Raw genomic sequence first — 27,279 nt, forward strand, 5'->3', positions numbered from 1 at the left:
TCCTCTAGCCGGCACAGCTCTCTGTGTTTAACCCCTTCAGGGCAAAGGCACATAAAACAGTCAGGCATCCTAAAACATGAATGGGAGCAGAAGTTGCACGTGAGTCCCTGGGTGACATCTCCCCGGCTCTGGCAATTTGATGCCCTGCGTTTTGTCCTGTTGCAGGCTGCCTACTTAAAGTGTCCACGTGGAATTGCTAGAATTGTGAGGTTTAGCCCTTTCTCTGGGACTTTAATAGTTAAATCTCAGGGAGAAGGGGAATGGTTCCTTCTTGTCTCTCTTAACAGCGCATTCATGCTCATGCATGTGCATGCGCATGCACAATAAAGCCCAGGCTGCTTTTCCACGGGCTGCAGCTGCTGAGACAGATTTGGAACCATTGACCTCACAGTAGCAGGGAAATGGACATTTCCCAGCAGTTCTGTAACCTAAAAGTGGGGGGTAAAAAACCACTGGACTTTTAAATCTGCAAAGGTGGCCTGATTCATATGTAATGTAAAACCATGGTTGGCAAGACATTCTTTATAATTTGCTTAATGTGGTCATTTGGACCTGGCACAACAGCTTAACCATGTTTTTATTAACATGACTGGGATAGCTCAGTTGGTAGAGCATGAGACTCTTCATCTCAGGGTTGTGGGTTCAAGCCCCACATTGGACAAAAGGATTCCTGCGTTGCAGGGGGTTGGACTAGATGACCCTTTGGTGTCCCTTCCAACTCTACAATTCTATTATTTGCAGGTGCAAACAGTATTGAAGGCAGGATGATGCATTACCACCATCAGCCCAAGGCTGCGTATATGCCGTGTATTTATTTTATTATTTTATTTATGGTAAAATTTATTTATCACATCATTGAAAAAGCACTGAGAACCCATACATTTAAAGCACCCCCCACCAAAAAAATCCTGGGAACTGCCGTTCGAACCTCACAGAACTACAACTCCCAGCATCCTTAACAAACTACAACTCCCAGGATTCCGGCGGCGGGGGAGGGGACGTGGAACGTGCTTGAAATGTTTGTTCGCAGCGTAAAAATGAACGCACAATAAAAAGGACGCCCGGAAGCCCTGCCGCTTACTTTCCCTACATCAGGCTTAATGGGTTAAAAGCACCGAGCTCTCCTGCCTAGAGAAGGCGGAGACATTAGAAATATTATTGTTATTATTATTATTGTTTTTTTAAAAGTTCCATAGAATTCCTCTTCCTGTCCCGCCCCCTCGGTCGAGTATCCTTTTGGGTCGTTCCGAAGTTTGGAATTATTATTATTATTATTTTGCTATTTTGCAGCGGCTGCAAAGGAGTCAGCGCCTTTTGGGAGCGGTAAGTTAAGTCGGGGCTTTGGGAGAAGGGGGCGATCGGAGGTAAAGCGGCGGGTGGAGGGGAATCCGAAGCAAGGAGTAAACCAGATGCACACCGCTCTCCCCGCCTTCCTTTCCCACGCCTGCCAGATCAAAGGGAGAGCTTGTTAGCTGATCTTCGCTGGGCCACACACCCCACCGCGTGCTCTTGCGGAAAACAGAACCTCCACCTACGGGTGCAGTGTACCCCTGTAGGCCAGATGCTGTGGGGAGCGGGGAGGAAAGAACAGCAACAACCAAATAATAATAATAATAAATCAGGGTACGGTTGTTGCTTTAATCTTTCGCTTGCAAGCTTCAGAACGTAAGCCGAGATGAGCTGGAACACAACTGGGACGTTTTTATTTGGTTTTTGTGTGTGTTTTTTGTGTTTGCCTTTTCCTTTTTTTAAAAAAATCTTTATAGAAATTTCAAAAAGTACATAATTATACGTGCACTAAACATGGTAAGACGTAAATAAAGAAGAGAAAAGGAGAAAGAGAAACAACCCATGCAGAAGGGAAAATAAGGGGGGGGCAAAACTATATATTTTTGCCACGTTGTTATTGTTCTTCACCAGATCTTAACCTATTACAGTATTTGTAAGAACGGATTCCAAACATCATTGAATTTATCCATGGCAAGTCTGCGTTTATACGCAAGTTGTTCATATCTTGTGAGTTTGTGTATAAGTCTTCAGTCCAATTGTAGAAGGGAACTGCATTTTTATTTTTGCAATTCATCAGTACAGTCATACCTTGTGTTGCGTCCGCTTCATGTTGCGTCTTTCGTGTTACGTCCCGCGGCAACCCGGAAGTACCGGAACAGGTTACTTCCAGGTTTCGCCGCTTGCACATGCGCAGAAGCGCTACATCACGCTTCTAGCATGCGCAGAAGCGCCAAATCACGTCTTGCGCCTGCGCAGACAGAGCACTTTGAGTTGCAGGCATTTCATGTTACAGACAGGCCTCCGGAATGGATCCCTTCTGTAACACAAGGTACCACTGTATCAGTCTTTTTGCTGTGGTAAGGGCACAGAGAGTCCACTCCTATTGTCCTTTTGTAAGGTTCCATGTGCTGGGTGTATAATTCAAGAACATATTTTGCTCTGTCAATGTAAGGTTGTTCTGTACGATTCTGTTGATGGTTTCAGTTACCTTCTGCCAAAATTACTTCAATATAGGACAATGAAAAAACATACGTTTAAAGAAGCATTATCCCTGTTGCATCTCCAGCAGAATGTAAGCAGAGACGAGCTGGAACACCGCTGGGAAGTTTCTAGTTTAGAGAAAAAGGAAAGGGAGGTGCAGGATGGAGGTGTATAAAGTTATGCAGAGAGAGTATTTTCTCCCTCTCAGTCATAGAACTCGGGCACATCCAACAAAGCTGAACGCTGAAAGGTTCAAGCAGATGAAAGTACATTTTCACCCAGCGCAGAGTTTAACTACAGAATTCGCTCCTCTGAGCTGTTGTGGATGATCACCAACCTGTACTGGTGTAAAAGATTGGATAAATTCATGGGGGATAAGGCTTTCCGTAGCCACTGGCCTGCCACAGCATGGGCATAGCGGGGAGGGGGTCAGCTGCTCCTCATCAAGTAAATAAATAAAAATACTTAACAAACTGACCAATCGCGTCACAGATGGCTTGGCTCTGCCCCCCTAACAAAAGTCCTGTCCCCCAAACATAAATTATGGCTACGCCCATGAGTCACGATGGCTATGCTGTATCTCTGCTGTTGAAGGCAATATATACCAGGTGATGGAAACCACAGAAAAGGAGGTTTCCATCTTGAACTCAGGTCCTGCCTGTCTGCTTCCCTTTGATGCATCTGTTTGGCAACTGTGAGAACAGGATACTAGCCTAGATGGGCCATGGGCCTCCTCCAGTAATGCTCTTTTTGTTCTTGGACCAAGGCGTTGTCCTGAAACTGAATCTGAAAGAAATGGGCATTGCTGTTCTTTTGCAAGGGGGGAGCGATAAATTTTATTCTTTCAACTCTACAAAATATGACATTTAGACCACTGCAAACACTATTTGAACGTTCATATACGATTGACCATTCACGAAATGCTATTCATTTAAGATAACCACTTTCCGGCTTAATAGGACTGTTAAAGCATCACAAAACCTACTTCCAATGCTTTCTCCATCAAACTTCTCAGCCAAATATCTGACTCCTAGAACCTATGGCTTTGCTGCTGCTTTCTGTTGTTGTGGGTTTCTCGTTAAAGCCAGCAGGTTTGGCTGGCACCACCTGTTCCCAAATCTGCTTTAAGAATTCATATTTGCTTGTCTTTCAGCTTCTGTTCCTCATCCTCTCTCTCTTTTTCATTACACACATTTCTTTTATGCTCGCACCCCAACATATGCACACAAATCTCTTTGTGCTCTGGGGGTAATTTGTCTGGGCTCCAGGAGGAAGATTATAGAGGTTCTTGATGGAGATAAAATGGGGAAAATGTTGGGAATGCGATATCAGAATGCAACCATGCAGCTGACATGATCAAAGGGACATGATCCTGCATGGAGGGGGTGGAGAATTATTATTTTTTGGCCTCTGGCCCCACCCTCCACTAGCATGTTTAACTGGATAGCTCTGTCCTTAGAGCAGGAGACCTAATCTCAGAGTTGTGGGTTCAAGCCCCACGTTGGGCAAAAAGATACCTGCATTGCGGGGGGTTGGACTAGATGGCCCTTGTAGGTCCTTCCAACTCTACAATTCTGTGATTCTGTGTGACCCTTCCTTCCCCAGAAGGGAATGCAACCCTCAGATCGAAAAAGTTCCCCCTCCTCTTCTGTATGGTGAACAGCCTTTCTGATGTGCTTGCCTTTGTCACGAGTAGCCTTGTGAGGAGGCGACTCTGTTTAAACGTTTTGAATTTGGTTTTCAATGTTTTATCTATGTTCTTTTCTCATTTTTTAATTGCATTGCTTTACCACTGATGATTTTGCCACCTTTGGGAGGAAGATCAGGAAGTACATTCCAATTAATCGATGGGCAGCATCTAACCAAGTCCCATTACAATTAATGGGACTGAGCTGGTTTGGCATGTCAGTTTCCCTGGGTCTGCTTTCAGTCAGATGAGCAATAGATAAAACCCAATAAGAATTCCCTAGGAAGATGTCCAGAACTTGTCTTCCAGATTCCCAGACTAGAGGCGCTCTTCTGCAGCTCTTGGAGGGTTAAATCCACTGAGCTGCAATTGCTAGAGAGGGAGGAGGGAAGGGAGGGAAGGATGGGATTGCATTCATGAATGCCACTTCCTGTCTGCTGCCTTTGCCAACTGGGATTTTGAATTATCTTTGCAAGCGGCTGGAGAAAGATGTCTCAGAGCAGTGAATTAAAGGTACCCGGGGTGATGGGTGGAGAGGAGGAGGAGAAAAAAAATGATGGGGAGGAAAATGCAAATTGGGGGCAGGGGCAGGAAAAGCGGATTTGGGCAGGCAAGTCGAAAAGTGCTGTGGAAAAATTCCATAAATAACTAAAGAGGCAGGAAATTGCTCTCTGGCACAGTCTGGTAACAAGAAAGAGGGAAATAAACACAATCAGTGCCTCTTGGGCTCAGAAGCTGAGAGAAGGGATGCCTGAACTTATATATCAATCCATACGCTGCATTTCAAGAGATATCCTTTCCCCCTGGGGATTGGGACTAAGCTGGGAACAACCTCTGTCGAATCGGCCCTGCAGCATCTTACGTGGGTGTTCTGGATGTGGGATGTTTGTGAATTCTTTCCATGTTGCTCTTTAATCTTTTATTACTTCTGCAGTAGGAGAGAGCTGAATTCAGCAGGAGTAGCACATCTCACTGCCGTGAAAATTAAGAACTACCTTAATACCAGGTCAGCCTAATGGTCTGTGTGGGCCAGAATATTCTACATCGGCAGTGGCTCATCCCAGGGGCATTTCTGGGTACCTTAAAAACTTGAGGAAGGGGTGTAGCTCAGTGGTGGAACATTTCCCTTGCATGCAGATGTTTCCAGGCATGTCTAGGTAGAACTGGGAGAGAGTTGTGGCCTGGATTCTGATCTGACTATAAACAGATTACAGAACTGGGTCCAAACCATAGCTGTCAACTTTTCCCTTTTCTTGATAGGAATCCTATTCAGAATAAGGGAATTTCCCTTAAAAAAAGGGAAACGTTGACAGCTATGGTCCAAACTAACAAAATGAATTTCCATAGGGACAAAGTTCTGCACTTAGGCAGGAAGAACCAGATGCACAAATATAAAATGGAGGACATTTGGCTTTACTACATGTGAAAAGGGTCTTCTAAGGGTCTGAGTAGACCACCAGCTTAACATGAGTCCACTTTGTGATGCAGCAGCAGAAAAAGCTAACACTATTCCAGGCTGCATCCACAGAAGTATAGTGTCCCGATCAAGGGAAGTCATACTACCGTTCTATTCTACCTTGGTCAGACCACATTTGGAGTACTGTTTCCAGTTCTGGGCGCCATAATTTAAGAAGAATACTGACAGGTTGGAACATGTGCAGAGGAGGGTGACCTAGATGATCAAGGGTCTGGAAACCAAGCCTTATGAGGAACAGTTGAGGAAGTTGGGTATGTTTAGCCTGGGAAAGACGAGATGGATAGTCATGTTCAAGTATCTATAAAGGGCTGTCACGTGGAAGATGGAGCAATCTTGTTTCCTCCTGCTTAGGAGGTAGGATTCAAGTCATTGGCTTCAAGTTACAAGAAAGGAGATTCCAACTAACCATCAAGAAGAACTTTCTGATGTTGAGAGCTGTGACTCTCCTTTCTTGGAGGTTTTTAAGCAGAGGTTGGATGGGAATCTATCATGGGTGTTGCGATTTCTGCATGGCAGAGCATTGGACTAGATCACCCTCAGGGTCCCTTCAGACTCTACCATTTTATGTTTCTGAAACAATTTTTCACTTTCCAAAAGAATGCATGAACTGAAATATAGGGCTATTGTTTCAAACCCACACTTCGCTGAATTTTGCAGAGCAGTTCTTTTGTCAAGTAGTGTGTGCAAAAATGCATACAGTGGGTAAAGCGTGCATATACATGCATATGCTGGCAAAAAAGATGCACACAATTATGCCAGGGGAAATAGTTTTGGTATATTTTGCAGCAAACGTGCACACATAAAAGGTGTATGTTAGACATTTGCACTAAAACGCTGTTGAATTTTCATGAAGGCTTTAAAAGAAAATTGCAAACTAGCAAAGAGAACTTAAGATTGGACAATGAAAGACATTAAGAAAAAAATGCCCATCTCCAGTTACCCCATATGGTTAAATAATAAAGGAGACAAGGAGCAGGAGATTCGGCCCCCAGTGTAAAATACCTGGGGCTCACTGCCCCTTGGGCTGTGCCCTAATAACACCCCTGGCTATTCCTATCACCTGCTACTTGTTGTTCCCTTTAGCTGACTCCTAGCCAAACAACACAGCCTTGTAGCAATTTAGGGACTAACACATTATTATCACTGCGTTTTTTTGGGGGGGACACGGGTATGCCTAAACATTTTGTGAATGTTTGTACTTTTGTCCATTTTCTGCATTTATTTTTCCCAATTTGAACTATAAAATGGTGATTTTCTTGAGTCAAAATGAGACTCAAACTTTTTTTTAGAAAAAAAGCACTGACTATTATTGGTGGTAGTAGTACTAGTAGTATTAATTAGTAGCAGAATCCAAGACGCGCCTCCCTGGGCATACCCCCCCCCCCACTGCCAGAAATTTGGGGGCAGTTCTTTTTTCTTGGTGTATTCAAGGGTATGCAGTACCGGCACCTTTCCCCCACAAATGTTAGAAGTGTAATTTACTGTAACAAGTTCACGGTGAGTACTGGAACCTTTTTTCCTTAAAACAAGCACTTTGGGGGGCACGTAAGCTTCACCCCACGTAATCGATTGCAAGACGCAGTACACAGACAACATTTGAATAGCAATTACCATCAACTTGGGGGGCGACCCCCTCAAATATTTTATTGGGGGGGGACAGGACCTCGGCCCCTAAGAGTTTGCTCCTATTATGCTAGAGAAGTGAGGAGAAGCTGATCTAGTGGCTTCTGGGTTTTAGGGAGATCTTGCAAGAGTCCTGCAAGATCACACGGGGAGGTTCGTGCAGTGCTTTCTCACGATCTCGCCAGAATGCAGAAGCTGCAGCCGTGTAAGTGGGGCTTTGGTGAAGGCGGCAAGCGGGGTCCATGGCATGAATGCAAAGCGGCACCTTCCCATTTTGCCTCAGGCGGCGAAACAGGACAGGCTGCCTCTGCTTGCAGGAGAAGCTCTCCTGCCATTGCTGTTACCTCTCAGGTGCCTCTCAGGTAGCCTCATCTCTGAGCTTATCTGTTTTGTGTTAGTACCAACACCTTGAACTCAGCAGGTATCAGATTGGCAGCCACTGCAAATACTGCAAAGAAGGTGTTACATGCTGGCAACCTGCTGTGGCCTCTTTTCTTCCTCAGAGGTAGCCAGTGGAGAAATTGAAGAGCGGCAGGAATAAGCCAGAGTTGCAGCACAATCATAAGGGTGGGTCTGTGAATCAGTGACTGCCAGCCCCCAATAATTATTTGCAAGGATATTTGGGGAAGGGCTGTAGGTAGCTCAGTGGTAGAGCACATGCGTCCCGTGCAAAAGGTCCCAGGTTCAATCCCCCACATCTCCAGGTATTGTTGTTTCTTAGATTGATTTACCACCTTTAATCATAAGATCTCAAGGTGGCTTACAAAATAAAATACAGGATAAAAACACAGTAAATAATTAAAACAAAACAGCAAAACAATAGCCCCCCCCCTTCCTGCAGACACATTTAAAAGGCTGTAGAATATTAATCAGCCAAAGGCCTGGTTGAAGAGGAACGTTTTTGCCTGGCATCTAAAAATATATAATGAAGGCACCAGGCAAATCTTCCTGGGGAGAACATTCCACAAATGGGGCGTCACTACAGAGAAGGCCCGTTCTTGTGTTGCCACCCTCCAGATCAAAAGAGGCACATGAAGAAGGGTCTCAGATGATGAACGCAGAGTCTGGGTTGCTTTATGTGGAGAGAGGCGGTCCTTGAGGTATTGTAGTACTGAGCCGTTTAAGGCTTTATAGGTCAAAACCAGCACTTTCAATTGGGCCTAGAAGATAATTGGCAGCGGGTGCAGTCAGGCCAGGATTGGTGTGATACTCTCAAACTGTCTTGTCCCAGTGAGCAACCTGTCTGCCGAATTCTGCACCAGCTGAAGCTTCTGAATCGTCTTCAGAGGCAGCCTTACAGATAACACTTTGCAGCAGGGCTGGAAATGTCATAGAATCATAGAACTGTAGAGTTGGAAGGGACCCCAAGGGTCCTCTAGTCCAACCCCAGGAACCCTGGAGAACTGCTGCCACTCATAATGCTAGAACTCAGGGACACCCCATGAAGCAGAATTTCAGGACAGACAAAAGAAAGTCCTCCTTCACACAACCCTCAGTTAAAACTGGAATTTGTTCCTACAAGGTGCAATGGTGGCTACAAAAGAGGATTAGGCAGATTCATGGAGGGTACTTGCTACGATGGCTGTGTTCTGTCACTAGGCCTCTGTATGCCAGGTAACCCTGTTGCACAGAGGTTTTGCTTTTGAGGCACCTGCTTGGCCACCATGACCTCACGAACTACATAGACCAGAGGTCCAGCTCTGAAGAGTGCAGCTTCTCTTTAATTTGTTGCCTGGTATTCAAAAGTATTTGACCAAACTGCGGGAGGTAGTGGAGGACAGAGGTGCCTGGCGTGCTCTGGTCCATGGGGTCACGAAGAGTCGGACACGACTAAACGACTAAACAACAAAATTCAAAAGTACCGGGACGCGGGTGGCGCTGTGGGTTAAACCACAGAGCCTAGGACTTGCCGATCAGAAGGTCGGCGGTTCGAATCCCTGCGACGGGGTGAGCGCCCATTGTTCGGTCCCAGCTCCTGTCAACCTAGCAGTTCGAAAGCACGTCAAAGTGCAAGTAGATAAATAGGTACCGCTCCGGCAGGAAGGTAAACGGTGTTTCCGTGCACTGCTCTGGTTTACCAGAAGTGGCTTAGTCATGCTGGCCACATGACGCAGAAGCTGTCTGCAGACAAGTGTCGGCTCCCTTGGCCAATAAAGCGAGATGAGCGCCGCAACCCCAGAGTCGGTCACGACTGGACCTAATGGTCAGGGGTCCCTTTACCTGTACCTTTATTCAAAGGTACACTGCCTCTGATTCCGCTGGTTTCATCTGGCAGCTGTGAGTAATGGCTGCCGAAACTGGATGTGGTTCTGGGGGAAGGTGGGGTGGCCAGAGAAAGAGAGAGACTGCCTTTTTCCCCCGTTGCTGCTTTTTGACCCATAAAAGCTGCTGTTTGTTGGGATGACGAGCAATTGTGGGGGGGTGGGGGGGAGCACTCTGCATATTAGAAGTGCTCTTTCAAATCCTTTTATTAGATTAATAAAAAGCAAGGCAGTCTCTGGCTCTAGGCTAAGCGCACCAATAAAGAAGCAGCAGGCCCCAGATGCATCAGAGCGCATGCCCCCCTCTTAACCCCCTCCCCAAAATAAACCAGGGTAGGATAGACTGCTCTCCCGCCCCTTGCATCCCTATTCTGGATGGCGAAGGGCCTCTCTTTGGACCAGCTATGTAGACTCCCCACCACACCCGAGACATACGCCTCTTTCAGCAGGATCTGTGCTTCTTTTTTTTAAAAAAATATCCCAGCCTGCATTTTATGACCCGAATAGCAGGGTACAAATTATAACAGCAGTAAAGTGCTGGTGGAGGAAAGCTGGATTTACCACTGTGGCAGCCAATGTGGCAAGGCAGAGCTCTCAAAATAATTACACAAGCAGAGGGAGGGAGGGAGGGAGGGGTAATTAACTCTGAGTATCTGCTGGGTGTGCAGGAGGTCCCCAGGTTCAATCCCTGGCAACTCCAGGTAGGGCTGGGAAAGACTCCGTGCTCACATTCTCCCTATACAGTTAAAGGACTTGGATGCCACTTTAAGCAGTCATGGCTTCCCCCAAAGAATTCTGGGCGGTGTCATTTGTTAAGGGTGCTGGGAGTTGTTAGGAGACATCCTATTCCGCTCCCAGAGCTACAATTCCCAGAGTTCCCTGGGAAGAGGGATTGATTGCAAAACCACTCTGGGAATAGTAGCTCTGTGAATATTTGAGTATGTGAAAAATTGCATTGAAAACGAGCTTTTTCATTAGGATTTCCACCCCCCACAAAATCTGGCAGATTTCTACAGAAATGTGAAGAACCGGAGGTGAGAAAAACAAGAAGCATAGAACTGAAATGAACTGATTTGTCTATCTCTATGGTTTCGGGTTCAAGTTTCTTTCTTCTTCTTTTTTTATAAATTTTTATTAAGGTTTTTACAACATTACAAAATGGAGGGGGAAAAACAAAATACAAAACAAAAATAGCCAAAAACAATCCATCTTTTCATCGTTTATCTTTCATTTACTTGTTTCTCGGACCTCCTCATACCTCCCTTTTTTGTATTCCAATTCAATTTATTAGTTCAGCAGTTTCTTTCCCTCTTTATTTTACCTTGATCTTTAATCTTAAATTATTTTGATATTAAATTTTTACTTATAGAAGATCATTTTTTTCATATTCTTTTATACCATTACAGCTAGAAACCACATAATTTCAATCCAACATCATTCTAACATTCATTAATTTTACAATATTTCTGTAGATAGTCTTTAAATTTCTTTCAATCGTCTTCCACCGACTCTTCTCCCTGGTCTCGGATTCTACCAGTCATTTCAGCCAATTCCATGTAGTCCATCACCTTCATCTGCCATTCTTCCAGAGTGGGTATGTCCTGTGTCTTCCAATACTTTGCAATAAGTATTCTTGCTGCTGTTGTAGCTTACATAAAGAAAGTTCTATCCTTCTTTAACACCGATTGGCCGACTATGCCCAGGAGAAAGGCCTCTGGTTTTTTCAAGAAGGTATATTTAAATACCTTTTTCAATTCATTATATATCATCTCCCAGAAAGCCTTAATCCTTGGGCACGTCCACCAAAGGTGAAAGAATGTATCGGGTTCAAGTTTCTAATGCTTTTACTAAAGGTTCAAACCATAGATATAAATTACTATGATACTGCTGTCAACAGTGCTGGCTTCTCCCAAATAATTCTGGGAGCTGTGGTTTGTGAAGGGTGCTGGGAGTTACACTTCTCAGAGTTTCCTGATGGTTATACCATTGTGATGGGAAAAGGGAGTTTCCTAACAACTCTAAGTGCCCAGAATTCTTTGGGGGAAGCCATGGCTGTTTAAAGTGATATCATATAGTGCATTAGACATAAAGTGGTACCATATAGTGAATGTGGCCTCCATGACCCAACTGTATTGCTGTGGAAGCAAGCTTTGTGCTTCCACAGGGCTCTTCTTGGGCTACCACCTCCAATCGCTAAAGCAGGGTGTAGGACTCCCACTCCCAGCAGCCCCAGCCATCGTGGTCAATGATCAGAATAATGGGAGTTGCAATCCAGCAACATCTGGAGGGCCACAGATTCCCCATTCTTGTGCTAAAGTTTGTGTAATATATCTGGTTTTGGTAGAGAGCCTGATCATAGTCATCACACGTGTGCACAGGCACACAGCCTTTTCACTGAGTTCCCCTCTGCATTTCACTCTTCCTCCAAAGCATAGGAGAGCGATGAAGCATACTGTAGTTCACAAAAGCTTGTGCCATTATAAAAGCATTAAGTCTTTGAGGTGCCACAAGGCTTTTTGTTCTTTTTGCAGAATAAAGTGTGGCAAATGTCAGTGCAGAACCACACAAGTGTATCACAGCAGCCACAAAATTAAGCTAGGAATTGGGAATGTGCCCTAGTAAATATCCACTCAGATGCAAGCTTATTAGGAGGCCTTAAGCAAGCCTCCCCTACCCCCTTTTTTTTTCTTTTTAAAAATAAGCTTAAAAGAATTGTATCAGGTTTGCTTCTTTTCTTCCTGGCAGAGGTTCTGTGTCTGACTTTTTAAGAGGTGTGCATAGCTGGCAGGGATTCTTAAGATTATTATTTATTTATCTCATTTAATGGTTTGGCGCCCTGCTTTTCTTGTAAAATAAAACCAAAGCAGCCCGCACCAGGGAATCAACAGATTAAAGCCATCCATCATTAAAAACAATAAAAGCAGCAGAACTGAAGCAGATCGCAAAAGTAACAGAGGCCAGCAAAATAAAATCGGTCTGTAAAATGGTAACAAAATTGCGGGGGGGGGGGGTGAGGGGGTGGCAGCATTGCAAAGCTACTCGGAGCTGCTGCCAAAAGCTTTTAATTGGTGAGGAATAATAAACCAGGGCTACTCTCCTTGGTGTGAGGCTTCAGAAAGTAGGTGATCATGGAGCAGGACCTCCACTGCTGAGAAGAGAGTATGCGGTGTGCACAGTGCCATCTGGAGCCACCAACCTTTTGGGACTGGTGGGCACACTGGGAATTTTGAGAAATCACCATGGGCACCAGTCACAAAATGGCTGTCGTGGATGCATGACATAACACAAGATGGCTGCCATGGGAACGTGGCGCGAGACAAAATGGCTGCCACAGCTGAAAGAGAAGGAAGAGAGACAGGAACACAAAATGGAGTGGATATGTGCCCTATCCTCAAATCTGGCACCCCGTCAAATGAGGAAAGGGGTCTAAACCAGCCACCGCTGTGGTCGCTGAGCAAAGCTCTTTGCACCCCTCTTCTGTTCAGAATAGGAGGGAGAGAAGGGGTTCAGTTCTGGCGTTCGGTAAAAATGTGGGCATGGGAATGTGTGTGCTCAGTGTAGGGGACACTGAGCCAAAGTAAACAGTCCCTCATGCATCATGGACTCAGCAGGGTATTTGCTGAGACCTTTTATGCATGCCTTAGGGAGGTACGTGCGGCTGGGCCGTCAGGTGCAGCGGAGGACGCTGCCAGGTCACATCCACACCATACAATTTGAGCATTCTTGAGCCCACTTTCAATAGTCATGGCTTCCCCCAAAGAATCTTGGGAACTATGTTCAGGGTGCTGACGGTTGTTAGGAGAACCCCCTCACAGAGCTACAGTCCACAGCAGGCTTTAAAAAACTACAGTTTTCACATTTGGCGGGGGTGGGTGGGTGGGAGGACACACAATGAATGTTAAAACTGGTATAAGAGTGTTATAAACATGTGGTGTGACCCCCAGTCATTTCCACTTTAGTTGCATTAAATGAGGAAAGGCGCCATATTGTCCTTCCACCTCGGGCAGGGAAAGGCCTCAAGCCAGCCCTGTAGGTGATAGAGTCAATTTTGCTGTGCATCGCCATATTCATCAGCTTTATGCTTGTAGTGTTGGAGAACGCTTGCTATTATTTATTTAAATTCCATTTAATAATTGCTTCCCAGAAAATGCCTCGAAGCAATTTCACAATGAAAACCAGCAGCAATAAAAGCAATTGCACAGTGACCTATATATTAAAATGAAAAACAACAACGCAAGGGAGAACAACAACAACTAGAAACGCTTTCATATGTAAAAGCAATTAAAAACCACTTTTGTATGTAAAATCAATTTTAAATCCGACGCTGATAGAAAATGGGATAAATGTCTCCACTTAAAAGGCTCTTTGAAAAAGGAAGGTCTTCGATAGGCAATGGAGACTTTGCTTGTCTGATCTGTAATGGGGAAGGGGCTTCTGATTGCAGGTACCAACATGCTAAAGGCCCTATTCCTATAGCGTGATGTGGTAATAACTACAGGAGGTCCTCTCCTGCAGAGCACAGGGATCGGAGATCTCAAGCTCTTACTAAAATAACATGGAGAATCAGAAAATGAACTGAAATTAAGCTTTCTATTACAAGGAACTCCTTGGCATGTGACTTGGAAGGCAGCCTCTCTTGCGGTAAAGTTATTTGGAATCCATTTCAGAACAACTGGCGGAGATCCTGGGTTTTACTGAGTAGACCCACTGAAATTAATGGACCTTCGTTAGTTGTGTCTGCTCTGGGCATGACTAACACTGGATATGCCTGAGGGCGCATGTCCGATGGGCTTGCCGATCAGAAGTTCAGCGGTTCGAATCCCTGCGACGTGGTGCGCTCCTGTTGTTCTGTTCAAGCTTCTGCCAACGTATCAATTCGAAAGCACACCAGTGCAAGTAGATAAATAGGTACCGCTGCGGCGGGAAGGTAAGCGGCATTTCCGTGTGCTCTGGCTTCCGTCAGGGTGTCCCGTTGCGCCAGAAGCGGTTTAGTCATGCTGGCCACATGACCCGGAAAGCTGTCTGTGGACAAACACCTGATCCCTCGGCCTGAAAGTGAGATGAGCACCGCAACACCATAGTTGCTTAACCATCCAGGAGTCCTTTACCTTTTTACCTTATGCATGAGGGTATACATGCATTTTGACACATCTCCCTTTATTTTAATGTCGTTTTAGTAAAGCTGTGATACAAATTTCTGCTTGATGTGTACATCGTTAAAACTATGGAACTTGCTCTCTCAGCTTGGATTCATTTTAAAAGAGGATTAGACAAATACAGTGATGCCTCGCAAGACGAAAATAATCCGTTCCGCGAGTCTCTTCGTCTAGCGGTTTTTTCGTCTTGCGAAGCAACCCTATTAGCGGCTTAGCGCTATTAGCGGCTTAGCAGCTTAGCGGCTATTAAAGGCTTAGCGGCTTAGCGGCTTAGAAAAAGGGAAGCGAAAAAAATCGCAAGACTCGCAAGACGTTTTCGTCTTGCGAAGCAAGCCCATAGGGAAATTCGTCTTGCGAAGCGCATCAAAAAACGGAAAACCCTTTCGTCTAGTGGGTTTTTCATCTTGTGAGGCATTCGTCTTGCGGGGCACCACTGTATTGCAGAGGAGAAAGCTCTTAATAGCTGCTAGACACAATGGCTATATCCTTGACTGTCAGAGGCGATCTATGCCTCTGAATGCCAATTGCTGGGAATCACAAGTGGAGAAGGCAGTGCTGTTCCCCTCACATCCTGCTTGTAGGTTTCCGCCAGGCACCTGGTCAGCCATTGTAAGGATGCTGGACTAGATTGGGCCATTGGTCTGATGCAGCAGGACTCTTCTTAGGCTCTTAAATTTTATGTACAGAAAGCATACATGCCCTCCTTGAATGTTTTTGTGCAGCTGGAAGGTGTCCTTGAAGTGGGAGAATGCCCCTAGATGGAGAAATGTGCATTGCTTTACATGGCTGGAATGTAGCCTACAGTAGAAAGATTTTAAAAAATCATTCGACTGATTAATATTCTACAGCCTCTTAAATGTGTTTGTGGTTGGTTGGAGGGGTTATTGTTTTGTTGTTTTTGTTTTAACTATTTTTGTTTTCATCTCATATTTTTAATTTTGTGAACTACACTGAGATTTTTTGATGACGGGGGTATATAAATTTAATAGTAAAAAATAAGTATCTGTTTCTCCTCCCACTTTTTCATCTGGCTCTGCCCACCATTGGTATGTGCACCTTGTAATAATGTCAATTTCCTGTATTCCTAACAAATCTGTTTGCTCGGGCTACCAAGACACTTTGTTTCATGAAACTGACTAATAATCCAGTGTTTCTTCTCTGAGATTTGCTGCTTAGATGTAATTATGCAGTATAGATTTGCAGTGTTTCTCCTTGTACAAGTCTGGGTATGTAATCGGGGAAGGGGGGGGTCTTTGATTCAGTTCACATTTAAATATTAAGCTACCTAATTCACATTGACACAATACGAAAATGGAAACACAGCTGTCCTTTGAAATTTGTACTCTGAAATTTGTACTTAATATTGAAGCACAATTCTCTAGCTGAGTGACTTCTACAAAAATTCATACTTACTGGACTAAAGTGCGCAGTAAAATGCATATATCAGTTAAAATAGTATACAAAAAAGGCATTGTATTGCGGGGGGGGGGATTGCTATATAAAAATGTGTATATTAGGAAAATCACCATACCAAGATACATATATTAGGAGAAATAAAAATGCTGATGAATATTCATAAGGGCTACACACACACACACCACAAACAGATGTGGAAATGTGGAGAACGGAATATAAGTCTGGAAAATTAGAAAATGAGAAAAGCTGATTTTGCTGAATCTCCCATCCCTAAGATGTAACAAACAACGCTTCATGGATTGGCAATAGATTTGTGGCTTTCTCCAATATCAGGAATTGGGAAGCTATGACCCTTCAACTCCCATAATCCCTGGCCATTGGATGATAGGAGATTTAGCCCAGGAACATCTGGAGGGTACCACTTCCCTGTGTTATATGGACCTCCCTATAAATTTGGAGGTGAGGGAAAGGGGGTGTTATTGTTTTGTTTTGTTTTGCTTCCTGTTTTTATTATGTATTTTGTGTTTTTATCTTTTATTTTGATGCTGTGAGCCGCCCTGAGATCTTCGGATGAAGGGCAGTATAAAGGTAAAGGGACCCTGACCATTAGGTCCAGTTGTGACCGACTCTGGGGTTGCGGCGCTCATCTCGCTTTATTGGCCAAGGGAGCTGGCGTACAGCTTGCGGGTCATGTGGCCAGCATGACTAAGCCGTTTCTGGCGAACCAGAGCAGTGCACGGAAACGCCGTTTTCCTTCCTGCCGGAGCGGTACCTATTTATCTACTTGCACTTTGACGTGCTTTCGAACTGCTAGGTTGACAGGAGCAGGGACCGAGCAACGGGAGCTCACCCCTTTGCGGGGATTCGAACCGCCAACCTTCTGATCAGCAAGTCCTAGGGCAGTATACAAAGTTAATAAATAATAATGAAATAAAATAATAATATATTTAAAGCATTCTTATACCATTTTAAGCAGCCATGGCTTCCCATCAAAGAAACCTGAAAACTGTATTTTTAAAGAGCTTGGAATTGTAGCTCTATGTTGGGTAAACTACAGTTCCCAGGATTCAGTGGTGTAAATGTGTGTTAAATATATTGTGCAGATGTGACTGATCAGGGTGTATCAGCTATGAATTTTTTCTGCTTTATTTGTTGCTGGTGGATTTATTCTACTTTATTAGTTGTTATTCATTATGCACGCTTCACTGTAAGGCCCACGGGCAGGTTACAGCAATTTGAAATACAACATTTGCTAAATAATGTTTCTCCAGTGCTACCACATTATTGCTGTCCTAAGGGACGCGGGTGGGTAAAAGCCTCAGCGCCTAGGGCTTGCCGATCGCAAGGTCAGCGGTTCGAATCCCCGCGGCGGGGTGCGCTCCCGTTGCTCGGTCCCAGCGCCTGCCAACCTAGCAGTTCGAAAGCACCCCCGGGTGCAAGTAGATAAATAGGGACCGCTTACTAGCGGGAAGGTAAACGGCGTTTCCGTGTGCGGCTCTGGCTTTGCCAGAGTAGCTTCGTCACGCTGGCCACGTGACCCGGAAGTGTCTGCGGACAGCGCTGGCCCCCGGCCTCTTAAGTGAGATGGGCACACAACCCTAGAGTCTGTCAAGACTGGCCCGTACGGGCAGGGGTACCTTTACCTTTTAAGGGGCTCTAGCGCATCCAAAGTGGGACAAAAATAATAATAATACTCCAGAACATTTGTGGTATGAAAAGTTAAAGGATTTCAGCAGTAAGCCACAAGACATGCAGTGACTACAAATAAAGCAGTGTTTCTGCCTCCAAACCTTTGAAGATGTAAACAGTATTGAAAGTGGAATAGTATGTGGACACCCTAATAGCATCATGGGCACGAAACATTAGCCATGCACAATAAAAAGGACTTTTGGAGGAGTGCGAACTCTGTTCCCTTCTTATTTTTAAGGCTTTAGTTTTAATTTTCGTTCCTTGATGTTTACGTTGGGGGGGGGGACCATTTGAGAGCGGCTTCACTAGGGCTAGAAAAGCAACATTGTGTCTGTGTGTGTGTGTGTGTGTGTGTGTGTGTGTGTGTGTGTGTGGCATTTTGTAGTCCAAGAAAAGCTCCAGCAACTGTTCACTTTCTGGCCTTTAAAAGACTGCAAGTCAAGTCCTCTTGACTACAACAGATTAACATGGCCACTATCCCTCTGCAATTGTTCTCCTCTGTTGATGTTGTTGTTTTTCCTACTTTGAGTGGTTCAGAGGGTTAAACCCAAGAAGCTCTGGTTCCTAGAAAGGCCTGTGGAAATTTGAGATGAGAGCTGCAGAGAGAGAGAGGGGGGAAGGGGGGGGGAGGAAGGCTCCCTTTCCCTTCTCGTCCCGCCTCCCGCCTCCGGTCTGACATGAGAAACGGCCTCTTGCATCTCGCTTCCCAACCTGGGAGCAATCGAAGGGCTGTGGCAGACACAAAGGCTGCAAGGCGCGGGTGAGTTCAAGGAAGGAAGGAAGGAAGGAAGGGGGGGGACACACCCGGATGCAAGGTACAAAGTAGTGGCAGCGGGAGGGGGGCTGAATGGGAGAGACGAGAGAGATGGGGAACTAGTGCCGGAGGGAAGGAGCAGGGGGTCCTTGGAGAAACTTAAAAGTGTGCAAAATTCGACTCGGAGCACTTGTGTGCCCAGATGCCATGTGGTTTGACATGGGTGCTTTAATGCGGTCTGGATTCGCACGGTCACCAGGAACTGTTATTGCAGAAGGACTGAGAGAGAGGCAGGCTGTCACCCCGAGAGGCAGGGCCTAAATCGGAGGCTTTCCAAACTGTGCCCCGGGGAATCCTGGAGTCCCTCTGAAGCGGAGCTCCGCGAGAGGATCAGTAATGGCGGACCAGCTTCCTGGGGCAGTGGGCTGGGGGGAGCTGGGGGGATCAACTTCCTGTTGCCACTGATCTTCCCCCAGGCAGGTGGGGCAGTGTGTCTCAGGTGCACTCAAAGAGGACAGGATGGCGAGGCCCCAGCCTGGCCAGCACAGTGCATGAGCTGAACAGAGCATCCCATGCCTCGAATCCTCTTGCGGGGAGTTCCATGGACAACATAGCCAGCTAGATGAGACAATGCGAGAAGGGTACTAACTTTGAAAATTGCTAGTCTGTGTTGGTCACTGGCCCTTTGGAAGTTGTCGGGGGACGCATATTCCCCTTACAAGTCCCAGAGTTCCCTGGGAAGGGGAACTGAGTGTTAAACCACTCCAGGGATTATAGCTCTGTTAGTTGAATAGGAGTCTCCTAACAATTCTCAGCACCCTGAACAAACTACAGTTCCCAAGATTATGTGGGGGAAGCCATGACTGTTTAAAGTGATATAATACTGCTTTAAATACATAGTGCAGATGGGGCCTGGGAGAGGATAGGGGGAAGGGAGTCTGTCTCACAACGCCAAAGTGAGCCAGCACGTTATTTAATACACATTTATTTCATCTTTTAAGATGGACCTTGGCATCAGTTATCGGTGTCCTGGTTACTTCCAGGCTGGATTACAGCAATGCTATTCATGTGAAGCTGCTTTAAAAAACAGATAAAACCAATGCCTCATAAGCTTCCAATTGATGCAAAATGTTGCTGACAGGCTTGAGATCTGGTGCCTAAAATTTGGAGTTTTGTGGCTCCATCTGCAATGGTTGTCTGCTTTTGTTTTGGAGCTTTATTTCATGAATGGCTGTTATTAGTTGTTAAGGACCTGGAATGGCTTTGGGGCCAGGTTACCTCAGTAATCGCTTGCACCCATGTGAACTAGTGGGCACTGAGGATCAGCTTCGGAGGTCCTGTGCTCTGCCCTTTTCCATTTGTGAAATTAGATGGGCAATGATGACAGAAGCGGCCTTTGTTGGTGGTGGCCCCACAATTGTGGAATGCCCTTCCCATGAAAAATTCACCTGGCCTTTCTTTCTGCCTTTCGGTTGGTGCTAAGGCTGTATGCACTCCATAGGTTTAAAGCACATGACATCCCCCCCTAAAACCCAGGGAACAGTCTGTAAGGGTGCTGGGAATTGCAGCTATGTGAGAGATAAACTACAGTTCCCGTTATTCTTTGAGAGGCAGTAATGGGTGCTTTAAATGTATTGTGTGTGTGTAGCCGAAGGTTCTTTATTCTTTAAAACAAAAACACACAAACTAGCAACTTGATGTTCTTAGATCTTTGCTGAAGTTCTGTTAGCAGTCCCTCCAATTGTCTTACACACTGTTGCTTTGTTATTCAAGGGTCGACAACGCGGCACCCAAGAGCACACAGGGTTTCTGCAGAGGCCTTAATTGGTGCTTGCTAGATCCCCTTCCCCCTACTTAAATTAGGCTTGGAAGATGCATTTTGTTGTAACCAATAAAAGAGGTTGTGGTGTGTGCCCATGAGTCCCAGATTCAGTCCCCAGCATCTTCAGGCAGGGTTGGGAGAGACTCTCCCGCCTGGAACCCTGGAGAGCTGCTGCCAGTCAGTGTGGACAATATTGAGCTAAATCATGGGTAGGCAAACTAAGGCCCGGGGGCCGGATCCGGCCCAATTGCCTTCTCAATCCGGCCCGTGGACGGTCTGGGAATCAGCGTGTTTTTACATGAGTAGAATGTGTCCTTTTATTTAAAATGCACCTCTGGGTTCTTTGTGGGGCATAGGAATTTGTTCATTTCTTCCCCCAAAATATAGTCCGGCCCCCCACAAGGTCTGAGGGACAGTGGACTGGCCCACAGCTGAAAAAGTTTGCTGATCCCTGAGCTAAATGGACCAGTGATCTGATTCATTATAAGGTAGTTCCTATGTTCTGTGTCCCTGAATAGACCAGGACCAGACCAGACTGTGGCCTGTGGACTTCAATCCGGTGGTCTGCTGTGTATGTGTAGAACAGCGGGTGCAACAACTGTGAACAGTGGGTGCAGTGCGTTAAATATTCATGTTGAGTTCTAATTGTATTTTTATTGCTGCTTTTGTATTGTATTTTTTATGTATTATTGTACCTTCTATTGTAGTTGATGTCAAAAAATAAAATACAATTTAAATAATGAAAGAAGCAATAAAAATACAGTTAAAATCTTGCAGCATCTAGCACAGCACATTACAATTGCTACAACGGACAGAAAAAAACCCATTAACTGGTCTGCCAAGACTCTCAGCAGTTTTCAAGTGGTTGGGGGGGGGGAGAATCATAGAATTGTAGAGTTGGAAGAGACCACAAGGATCATCTAGTCCAACGCCCTGCAATGCAGGGGGAACTGCTGAAAGAGGCTATGTTTTTATACAGAGCAGTTTATTGTGGTCTTGGAGCTGCTGGCACATAACATGACGTCGTTATCGAAACGCTGTGCCACATTTTGCTTGTCCACTCTCACCATTTAATCTGGATTTGCTGTTTCTGTGTTTTTTTACTTAGCGGATTTTCGACAGAGACAGTAAAATCAGATTAAATGTGGAAATGATATGGGCTGGCATCTTGATGATCCCATGTTGTGTGTGGATGCTGCACAAAACTTGCACGCATTCGCAGCACTGAGCTCGCACTGAACTGCTGTGTGGAAATGCCTTTGGACGGCATGGATGGAGCCTCATTGCCAGCGTTGGAAGAAACTTGAATGACTATGTTCTACTTCTGCAGTCGGAGGAAGCAATGCTTCTGAATAGCAGTTGCTGGAAACCTCAGAAGGGGAGAGGGCTCTTGTGTTCGGGTTCTGCTTCCAGGCTTCCCATAGGCGTGTGGTTGGTTATCATGAGAACTTTTAACTTGCTTTTTATCATTATTTTACTGTATGGTTTTATGGCTTTCTATACCCCTGTAATACAATGGTATATATATTTTTTAAAATAAATAAACAGGAAAGAAAGAAATAGGACTAAGATGGGCCAATGGCTTGATCTAGCAGGGTTCTTCTTAAGCACATCTGGTGGTGCAGCAATAAAACTGCTAGCACATTCACAAAGCTAAGCAGGGTCTGCTATGGTTTCAGATTGGATGGGGGACCATGTGTTGAGATTCCTGGGTTGGACCAGATGTCCGTTGGGGCTGCTTCCAACTCTACGATTCTAGTATTTTTTTTATGTTCTTCTTGCTGTTTAGTCGTTTAGTCGTGTCTGACTCTTCGTGACCCCATGGACCAGAGCACACCAGGCACTCCTGTCTTCCACTGCCTCCCGCAGTTTAGTCAGACTCATGTTTGTGGCTTCGAGAACACTGTCCAACCATCTCATCCTCTGTCGTCCCCTTCTCCTTGTGCCCTCAATCTTTCCCAACATCAGGGTCTTTTCTAGGAAGTCTTCTCTTCTCATGAGGTGGCCAAAGTATTGGAGCCTCATCTTCATGATCTGTCCTTCCAGTGAGCACTCAGGGCTGATTTCCTTAAGAATGGATGTGTTTGATCTTCTTGCAGTCCATGGGACTCTCAAGAGTCTCCTCCAGCACCATAATTCAAAAGCATCAATTCTTCGGCGATCAGCCTTCTTTATGGTCCAGCTCTCACTTCCATACATCACTACTGGGAAAACCATGGCTTTAACTATACGGACCTTATGGCTTTAACTATACGGACCTTTTATGTCCTTATGGGTTATCAATCCATTCCCAAGGGCAGTTCAAAGATCTGCAGGATAAAGAGTGGCTTCCCCCCCATAGGTACATGGGGATCCATTGTCCAGATGGAACCAGTGATGAAGGGAGAGGTGGGCTGTTCATCGTGGGACATCCTGAAGCAGAGGTTGGATGTGAAATTCCTACCCCAACTTCAGTATGATGGGACAGAGCTAGGAACAAAGGAAGTGGCCTTATCTTGGCCCATCCAGCTCAGTATTGGCCACACTGACCAGCAGAGGCTCTCGAGGGGTCTTTCTCTTAGCCCTACCTGGATATACCCAGTATTGAACCCAGGACTTTTGGCCTGGAAAGCAGATGCTCGACCACTGAGCTAGGAATATAGGGTGCTGCTGCTTGAAATTGGTGTTGCAGCAGTCGTAATGTGCTGAAATATATGGAATTAGAACTGTGATGTAATGAAACCCAATCTATAAGAAATAAAAGAAGCAACTGACCTGCAATTAAAAATCATTGAATATTTAATGAGATGGATTGGCTATCTCTTGTTTTCAACCACAAATCCACATACACACTGCAGGCCACTGACATGAAGCTCAGGGTCCTCCTCCTGAGGTCCCATATTCTTCATTTCCCAGCTTGCTCCAGCTCCCAAATCTTCTCCCATTCCTGCTCATCACTCTCTCCAAGACATCTCCATGGGGTCTTAGACACAAGGTTCTTCTTCTGCTCTTAATTCAGCATAAGCTCTCAGTAGTCGCCCTCCTGCTCCATTTTTGGGATACATAACAAAATTTACTTTTCCCTCTTTCCCATTCAGGAGCTGGATTCGGAAACCAAAATGGAGGAACAGGAACCTGCAGGACCCGAACCACGGGAGACTTTGGAGGGGGGAGCCCGAGACCTTCACGTCGTTCAGGTCGGGGCCACCGGGGAGTTGATGGAAGGGGCCACGCCTCAGCAGTTTAAACGGGAGCCGGAGGACCATTGTTGGGAGTCCCAGTTGCAGGACTTCTTGAAGGCGATGCAGCCCTCTCGTTCGGGATGGAGGAACCCCCAACCACCCCAGTATTCACTAGGAGAAGACTCCAAGTATTTCCAGACCTCCTTCAAGGGAGGGGCTGAAGGTGGCCGGTGGCCTAAGGTCGAGTGCATGGACCAGAGCCCCCCGGGCCTCAGTGGAGACAACAGCAAGGCCTACGAGAGCAGCCGAGAGTCACCGGTGAAAGTGAAGGAGGAGGTTCTGGACGAGGATCTGGTCAACGTCGAGATGAGGCGGCAGCGCTTCCGCCTCTTCTGCTATGAGGAGGCCGAGGGGCCCCGAGAGGTTTGCAACAAGCTCTGGGAACTTTGCCACCAGTGGCTGCGGCCGGAGACTCACAGCAAGGAGCAGATCCTGGAATTCCTGATCTTGGAGCAGTTTCTGACTGTCCTGCCTCCGGAAATGCAGAGCTGGGTCAGGGACCAGGGCCCCGAGACTTGCACCCGAGCTGTAGCCCTGGCAGAGCGGTACCTGCAAGAGTCCGAGGAACCCGAACATAAGGCAATTGTTTTGGATTAAGGGTTTGGGGCTGGTGGTAACTGTACCTGCAGCGCTCATGTTTTTTATACTTGTCTGACCATTATGCATCTCTCTCTTTTTTTAAAAAAATAGCTGTCAGGCTCCTTGGAGAAGCCATTTAACTCTCCCATGTCAGATCATTCGCCAGCTGCTGTCCTGAAGATGCAGCTCCCCTTAGAGGAAAAGCAGGAGGATGACTGGGAGGCCACCTTGTCTGGTAAGTATTCCTGCTACGCCAGGGGTGAGGGACTCCAACTCTCACCAACCCCAGCCAATATGTCCAGTGCTCAGGTATGATCAGACTTGAAGTCCCCTGCTGTCTCCTTGATCACTCTTTCTCAGTCTAAACCACCTCACAGGCTTGCCAGTGTAGCAGAGTAGTTAGAGTGCCAAACTAGAACCTGGGAGAGCACGATTCAAATCCCCATTCAGCCATACAGCTCACTGGGTGATCTTGGGCCAATTAACTGCCTCTTAGCCTAGCCTACCTCACAGGGTTGTTGTGGAGATTAACTGAGGAGGGGGGGAAACATGTACACCACCTTGAACTCCTTGGAGAAACGCCACCTTGAGCTCATTTTTGAGTAAGGGTGGGGATCGCTGGAATAAATAAAATAACGCAGTACAGTATTCCGTTGTGGAATTAGCTTGTCGGTGTCAGCTAAATGGAATCTCATGGTTTGTTGGGAGGTCAAAGAAGAAATAAGGCTGTTGCCCACACATCCTGTTTGTGGGCTTGCCAGAGGGGTACCTGGTTGGCTACTGTGGGAAAGAGGAAGCTGGCCTCTGGGGTGATGCAGCAGGGCCCTTCACTACGATTCTTTTACAGTGGTACCTCGGATTAAGAACTTAATTCGTTCTGGAGGTCCGTTCTTAACCTGAAACTGTTCTTAACCTGAAGCACCACTTTAGCTAATGGGGCCTCCCACTGCTGCCACGCTGCCAGAGCACAATTTCTGTTCTCATCCTGAAACAAAGTTCTTAACCCGAGGTACTATTTCTGGGTTAGCGGGGTCTGTAACCTGAAGTGTATGTAACCTGAAGCGTATGTAACCCGACGTACCACTGTATTTGTGTTCCAACAGGCAATGAGCAAGTGCAAGATGACGATGACGAGGAGTCATCCTTTCAGGCCGACCGGCCTGATCAAGTGGGTATTGGTGGGGTATCGCTGGAAAGAGCCAAAGCGAAAGGTTTCCAGGGCCTTGAGATGGACGGGAAGACTGAAAGTCGCCAGGGGCCAGAAGGTCACCTGGAAAGCCCTCCTGGGAAGGCCGCCAAGCTTTCTGAGGAAGGCGAGAGGGGCTTACGTGAAGGTTCCTCCCAGGAGGGAACCCACAGGCATGCTGACTCGGGGGAAAGCTCCTGCCAGAGCTTTGGCCATCAGGAAATGCAGCCGATTGAAAAGCCCCACAAATGCTCCTTTTGCGGGGCAAGCTTCTACGAGAGAACCCACCTGGTGATCCACGAGAGGATCCACACTGGGGAGAAGCCCTACAAGTGCTCGGTGTGCGAGACCTGGTTCTCGCACCCCTCTGAGCTCATGAGGCACGAGGAGACCCACATGCCCGAGAAGCCTCACAAGTGTGCGGTCTGCGGGAAGAGCTTCAACCAGAAAGCCTCCCTGATCACCCACGAGAGGACCCACACAGGCGAGAAGCCGTACGAGTGCTCCGAGTGCGGGAAGAGCTTCAGCACCAGCTCCCAGCTCATCACACACAAGAGGGTCCACACAGGAGAGAAGCCCTACAGCTGCTCGTACTGCGGCAAGAACTTTAACCAGAAAGCCTCCCTCATCACCCACAAGCGGACCCACACGGGAGAGAAGCCCTACGAGTGCACGCTGTGCGGGAAGAGCTTCAGCGCCTGCTCGCAGATCATCAACCACATTCGGGTGCACACCGGAGAGAAGCCCTACGAGTGCTTGGAGTGCGGGAAGCGCTTCGGGAGCAGCTCCCACCTCACCGACCACAAGAGGACCCACACGGGCGAGAAGCCGTACAAGTGCCCCGACTGCGGCAAGAACTTCAGCCGGAGCTCCAACCTGACGGCGCACAGCCGGATCCACACGGGAGAGAAGCCATATATATGCTCAGGGTGCGGCAAGAGCTTCCGGCAGAAAGCCTCCCTCATCACACACAAGAGAACCCACACGGGAGAGAAGCCTTTTGAGTGCTCCGAGTGCGGCAAGAGCTTCATCTCGAGCTCTCGCCTCGTCAGCCATAAGCGGGTACACACGGGGGAGAAGCCCTACGAGTGCTTGGAGTGCGGGAAGTGCTTCATTTCCAGCTCCCACCTCCTAAGTCACAAGAGGGTCCACACGGGAGAGGAGCCATATAAATGCGCGTAAGAGCGGGGAGAGGCTTTGGTCACTAGGCCGGCCCTCCTTCACCCATCGCCCCGGCCAGGAATCTTGTAAATCAGGGATGGCCTTAGCTTCTGTAATCTCGAGGGCCGTTTTTATTCTCTACACATAACATTAAGGCGCGGAATCTCTCTTACAATTTAGAAAGAAGACACGTATATTTTTTCTCTCCATAGGTATAAGTTTCCTCCAAAGGCTGGTCATTCATCCTGGCTGTTAAGGCTTGCTGGTGTGATGGGCATCAACATGGCTAGGCCTGTGGTTTGTGCAGATCTCCCAGCGCACATTCAGCTAGACGGACCTGTGGTCTGACTTGGCACAAAGGCAGGTTTGTTCTTATGGTGCCTGCCGCCTGCCTGTGATTCCCAGCTAGCAAACTCTGCGGACCATCCCTGAGGTCAAGGGAAGGGCTGTGGCTCACTGGTAGTACACAAGGTATGCATGGGTTAGGGACGGGGCCTTCTGCCTGGTGCTGAACTGCAACTCCCATCACCCTTCTCTGCTGGCCATGTCAGCCAGGGCCAATGGGAGTTGGGAGTCAACAACACCTGGAAGTTCCCTATCCCTGCCGAAGAGAATGGCCAAGGTGGAGGGTGGGCAGGACTCGGCACGGAGATGAACAATTCAGCTCTTCCAAGGCAGTGTCTCTCAAGGCAGCTTTCCATTATGGAAACCTGTCCAGAGCAACTCGTCCGCTGAAGCAGTCGCCGCCACAAAATGG

General features: G+C 46.7%; 1 protein-coding gene across 1 annotated transcript in view; it reads left to right on the forward strand.

Moving 5' to 3' along the window:
* The first annotated feature begins 4,566 nt into the window (after window positions 1-4,566).
* Window positions 4,567-27,279, forward strand: part of LOC114590317 (uncharacterized) — a 44,306-nt gene continuing 21,593 nt past the window's right edge. The window contains exons 1-4 of the mRNA XM_077923565.1: window positions 4,567-4,690; window positions 23,453-24,175; window positions 24,287-24,410; window positions 25,279-26,539. Coding sequence (XP_077779691.1) covers window positions 4,667-4,690; window positions 23,453-24,175; window positions 24,287-24,410; window positions 25,279-26,539 — 2,132 coding nt within the window. The 5' untranslated portion in view covers window positions 4,567-4,666. The remainder of the gene's footprint in view (window positions 4,691-23,452; window positions 24,176-24,286; window positions 24,411-25,278; window positions 26,540-27,279) is intronic.

This window comes from Podarcis muralis, chromosome 2, assembly GCF_964188315.1.
Source record: "Podarcis muralis chromosome 2, rPodMur119.hap1.1, whole genome shotgun sequence".
In the NCBI taxonomy this organism is placed as follows: domain Eukaryota; kingdom Metazoa; phylum Chordata; class Lepidosauria; order Squamata; family Lacertidae; genus Podarcis; species Podarcis muralis.